General features: G+C 34.7%; 1 protein-coding gene across 2 annotated transcripts in view; it reads right to left on the reverse strand.

The window, feature by feature from the left end:
- Positions 1-3494: 3494 nt before the first annotated feature.
- Positions 3495-5953, reverse strand: part of Dbf4 (DBF4 zinc finger) — a 24074-nt gene continuing 21615 nt past the window's right edge. For both annotated transcript variants that reach the window (XM_048785449.1, XM_015502321.2), the window contains exon 12: positions 3495-4670. In XM_048785449.1, the coding sequence (XP_048641406.1) occupies positions 3695-4670 (976 nt within the window). In that variant the 3' untranslated portion in view covers positions 3495-3694. The remainder of the gene's footprint in view (positions 4671-5953) is intronic.

The following is a 5953-nucleotide window of genomic DNA, read 5'->3' on the forward strand; positions in this document are numbered from 1 at the left end:
TTTTTTTTTTTTTTTTTTTTTTTGGACAGGGTCTGGCTAAATTGCTAAGACTGGCCTCAGCCTCCCAAATTACTGGGTTTACAGATGTGAGCCCACCACATCTGGCTAGAAAGGGTAATTTCTTGATTGGAATTTGTGGAAGCATGATGTTGTACTACTTCTTGTATGATACCATTAAACAGCCCTATATCTAATGCAACTGAAATGCTGAACTGCTTGACCTTTCTTTTGACTTTTCTTTGCAGTATGTCAATCTTCCCCAGCTTTTGCCCCACCCTACCCATGACATGTAATGTAATCACAGCACTTGTCTTAAGCATTTTATTTGTAATAGTACAGATTTAAAACAGGCATGTCCACAGTAGCTCTTAGATAAAAGGTAATTTGGGCCCAATTATATCTTGAGCAGCCTATACTGTGAAGGGCATTGTTTTAGACTTCTTTGTTTTTAACCTGGCAGCCTCATGGTTTTAAGATTCAGCTAGCTCAGCAAAGGTTTAATTTGCATTTATTGTGCTTAAAAACTCTTCCATCTATAGGAAGAGGTCCATTACTCTTACATCTCACTTTATTAATTAAACAACATTGGAATGATTTCTGAAAAGTGTAACAAAATTTTCTTTGGTTTCACAATCAATATTACATTTATAGAAATTTATAATATTTAAATATATAACATTTATTCACTTTCAAGTATTTTAATATATCCTTTAGATTAGCAACAGTGTTCAAACATAAAATTCATCTAGTAATACACAAAAATTATATGATGCATAAAATATACCTTTTGCTACAATTTCATTTGTCATCTTGGGAAAATTAGCATTCATTTTTGAGTCACAAAACCACATTGTCTTCACTGCTATTTCTACTTCTAGGTAATATGGAGCTAACTTTGAACGCTAATACTAGTCATCCTTAGCTGATCATTATTTAAGGTGTCTTCCCCCACATCCCCCAACATTTTTCAACTGTAGTGCTCTTGATAGCAGAATTCTACTTACATGCTTACCAGGGAATTCTTACTTGTCTGGAAATTTTTGGCAAAGCATGGGTCCCCCCCACCATCCAACACTCACACAGCCCCCTTCTCTTTCTTGTACCAGGGATTGAACCTGGGGTGCTTAACCACTGAGCCACACCCCCAGTCCTTTTTTAACTTATTGAGACAGAATCTCACTAAGTTGCTGAAGCTGGCTTGAACTCACAATCCTCCTGCCTCAGCTTCCCGTGCTGCTGGGAGGATCCCATGCCTCCTGTGCCCAGCAGTATACGACTTTCAAACCAAGAACTGCTTATCTACTTTGCTGAGGGATCTTTGAAGAATCCTACTGTGAAAGTGCCTTGCTACATTAAATGTCCTTTTGTGAACATGCTATGGAAATGCGCCCTTCTTGTCAGTGCACACACTTGTTGCAAATGCAGGCTGGTTTTCTACCAGAAGTTATCTCCCTGGCTAGATGCCTGTCTGCACAGCTCAACCCATACAAACTTTATGTGAGAGCCCTCTTACAACGTATAGCACTATTAGTATAGCACTAATAGTATAGCACTATTCCAAGGGAACTGAAATTTAAACGTTTTTTTGTTTAAGATTTTAGGGGTGTTCTAAAGGTCTGATGTTCAAAATAGTAGTTAAAAAATAATGTCAAAATAAAATGTAATAGAGGGTTCGTTTCAGCTTGAGTCTTTTTCTTCTTACTAAATACAGCTGAGGCAAAATTGTACTGACCAATTGTGAGGCAAACACCACCACTGAAAACTGATGAGACCATTACTCTAATACCAAAGTATCATAAGGCAAAATATATATCTCCTAATTATTTGGGAAAATTTGAAAAATACAAGTTAACTGAAGGACAGATAAACCTGCAATTTTCTAAGTTTCCAAGATTTTATAAGGCTGTATACAAAATTTGAGATTCACATATACACATGCATTTGTTACAGAAAATGCTACAATAGTAACTTACAATGGTATAAATAATAAAGCTGTTGGAAAGTCATTATTTTCTCTTTGATCTTGTCTAAGTACTTTTATACCAGAAATCATATGAACTAATCCTATATTTGGAATCATAAAAGGTTAGTGTTAATCTATAGTTCAATGCCATTTTTCCTTTCATCTCCTATTACCAAATTGATTAACACTATTAACCAAGTTTAATTTTTAGTTACTTGTAATAAATTTAATGGTACTTTCCCCCCAACCCTCAGTACTAGGGATTGAATCAGGGACACTGCACCACTGCATTTCCTATCCCTTTTTATTTTAAATATTTTTTACTTGTAGTTGAACACAATACCTTTTATTTTTATGTGGTGAACCCAGAGCCTCGCACATGCTAGGCAAACGCTCTAACATTGAGCCACAATCCTAGCACCTCCTTTCTATTTTTGAACATGAAACATGGTCTAAGTTGCTCAAGCTGGGCTTAAACCTGGATTATAGGTGTGTAGCACTACGCCTGACAACAAATATTTTACTGTGAAAAACATGTCATTGGTTGTAAATGCCTCACTCCTATAAAAATATATCAAAAGGCAAAAAGTATTATCTATGAAGTCAAAATTCTTCTTACACTTGAATTTTTTATTTTCCAAATTACTTTATTGACAAGATCAAGGCAATCCTCACATGTATTTCAAAGCATTAATCTATAGTTCAATGCCATTTTCCTTTCATAAATTCTATTCCATGTGGTAGCATTGTTAACTTTTTAAAAACTTTTGACTTTTTTTTTTTTTTTTTTAAGTAGTAGGGATTGAACTCAGGGATACTTTACCACTTATATTCCCAGATTTTTTTTTTTTAATCTTGAGGTGGGGTCTCACTAAGTTGCACAGGCAGGCCTTGAACTTGCAATCCACCTGCCTTAGCCTCCAGTGTAGCTCAGATTACAGGCATATACCACTACAAGAGGCTCCTTCATTACTTCTTACCCTACAAAAATCTAATTCATGCCAAAGTACAAGCATGATCCAACCAGGTCACAATAAAGTTCCAATGTTTCTAATAACTCCAGAATTTATACATAGAAATTAGTATTTTTCCCTTTCCATATAAATATTGTTTTTAAAGGCAATAATTTCACATTATCAAGGGAGTCTATGCCTGTGTGTGTGTGTGTGTGTGTGTGTTTGAACCCAACACCTTGTGCATGTAGGAAAGTGTTCTACTACCGAGATACATCTATAGCCCAAGAATCTATTTTAATAGACAAAAGATATAACTAGAATATCCAAATTTATAATGCTTAATTTTTTGATATTCTCAAAACTTCACCCAAAGCAGTGACCAAACAAACAATATCCATTTTTTAAAAAGAAATTTTCTAGTTGTAGATGGGACACAATACATTTATATTTCATACAGTGCTGAGGTTCAAATTCAGTGCCTCATGCATGCTAGGCAAGCGCTCTACCACTGAGCCACAACCCCAGCCCCCAAATAATACTCATTTTAACTCTCAGGAAAGAACTATGAAAATAGTATGTAAAATGAGTCAAATTTATTTTATAATTTTTTATAACAGGTATTCAATTTTGTAAAAAAATCACAAACATCATCTGTATTAAAATTTACATTTGGCTCTGTAAACAAAGTTGGCAAAAAAACCCCTAAGAATTATATTTGTAAAAATTTCAAGAATATGATCCTTATCACTTTATAAAAAGTATACATTTTTAAAGACTAAAAGCCAGTAAATGTAGAAGTTGAAGAAGAGAAAAACGTTAACACACTATTTGAACCTTCCTCTTCCCAAATATCTAAAACATTGCATATACCACTATTTTCAGTATAGCTAGTGAAACCTAAAAACTCTGATTTCTCTTCACTTGTCTGAAATAAGTCCATTAGAGATTGTACTGGTGAACTATAAGTTCTGTTTTCTTCTTGTGTAATAAGAAATTCAGTTCTTTTCTTATCTAATTCAGCATTTGGTTCCAGATTTTCTTTTTTATTTCGTCCTAATAATATTCTTACTTTTCGATGGATTTTACTAGACGGTACATTATCCATATTCTTGACATCACATTCATTGAGTTCTTCAGGAGGACTATTCGATGTTTTTGTCTTTATTGTTAGGTGTTCTTTTGAATTTATTGTTATCAGACCAGGAGCATCACCAAACACTGAATGAAGGTCCTTTTCCCTTATGTCTTTCGATAGAAAAAGTGCAGTATCTGACTTTTGTTTTGGTTGTGATGCACTATTATCTGTATTGAAATGAGAAACTTTTATAGATGCTTGTAGCTTAAATGGACAGTGATCTACCCTTAGTTTTTCTAAGTTATTTTCATTTATAATTAATTTATGTTCAGAAATGTCAAGAATACATTCCTGATTATTTTTATGTGGAGGTAGCTGTGCAAAATTCTGCTGTATGTCATTCTCAGCTGCACTTAACATGGAACATTCATCCATCATTTTCTCATTAAGTCCTCTCAATTCTTGTGACAGGCAAGGGATGGATTCTGAAATAAACTCAAGCTTTTGTTCAGGTTCCTGGGTTTCTTCATACAGGAAATTCTGCTTGATCACCTGTGCACAATTTTCCCTGAAGTCTGTCTGAGAAATATGTTGCAATTCAAGCTTTTCTTTTGGTTCAGACTTTTTCAGGACATTTACAGAAACAGGAGAAAGGGATCCAACACTGTATTTTATTCTTTATAAGGAAAAAATTAGAAAAGAAAAAAATTAATTGCTATGAAAACAAATTCCTTAGTTAGAAATCAAATTAGCATAAGTTATCTTTTGTTAAAAAAATTATTTTTTAGTTGTAGTTGGACACAATAACTTTATTTTATTTGTTTATTTTTATGTGGTGCTGAGGATCAAACCCAGGGTCTTGCACATGCGAGGCGAGCACTCTGCCGCTGAGCCACAACCCCAGTCCCAAAAAGTTATCTTTTAAAGATTTTCATCCACATTCTTCCTCCTTCCCAGGGATAACCAAAACTTTGAACTTGGTGTTTAAAACTACTTTAATCATGTAAACCAAAGATGACAGTAAGAGATCTGGGTCGGATCCTAATTTTTATTATCCTGAAAATTTCATAATTTCTGTGCTTTGATGTGTTTGTGTGTATAAATTCCACCCCAGCTTCCTTGTACCAGGGATTCAATCTAGGGGTGCTTCACCATTAAGCATATCCCCAATCCTTTTAATTCTTTTTACTTTCAGACAGGGTCTCACTAAATTTCTTAGGGCCTCACTAAGTTGCTAAGGCTAGCCTCAAACTTGCGATCCTCCTGCCTCAGCCTCCTGAGCAGATGAAATTAAAAGTGCGCACCACTGTGCCCTGCTATAATTTATATTCGTGCACATTTCACTCCTCATTTTTCTTAGAAATGACCAATGTGAGCTAGAAACTTAAATATATTTATACTTATTGGTAAACCTTAAATTTCAAACAAAGTTTTAAGCCTTTTTAGTCTAAGTAGATGGTAAACTTTATGGTTCTAAGACCTGAAACCCTTTTCTTCATGGAGCATCTTCATATTCTTGGGATCCTGGTTTGTATTAGACAATACTAAATTATGTCTATTTTTGCTTATACTTTTACTTAAGATTTCCTTTGTGCCCATCATGCATAAGGTCCTGGGTTGGAGTCCTGGCACAAGGGAAAAAAAGAAAAAAAAATTTATAAAAAGGATGATGAAAAACAGAAATACTAGTCCAATATGCTTAAAAAGAGGGAGCCAATGTTTAGAAGACTGGCCCCACAAGTAAAAATGGCCCAGATCGCCAGGTGCATTGGCACACACCTATAATTGCAATAATGTGGAAGGCTGAAACATAAGTATTACTTAGTGCAAGGCCCAGCTAGGCAACTCAGTGAGACCCTGTTTTGACATAAAAAAATTAAAATGCCCAGGAATGTAGCTCAGAGGTAGAAATGCTCCTGGGTTCAATCCCCCCACTTAAAAAAAAAAAAAAAAAAAGAA

This window comes from Marmota marmota, unplaced genomic scaffold (genome assembly GCF_001458135.2).
Source record: "Marmota marmota marmota unplaced genomic scaffold, marMar, whole genome shotgun sequence".
NCBI lineage: Eukaryota > Metazoa > Chordata > Mammalia > Rodentia > Sciuridae > Marmota > Marmota marmota.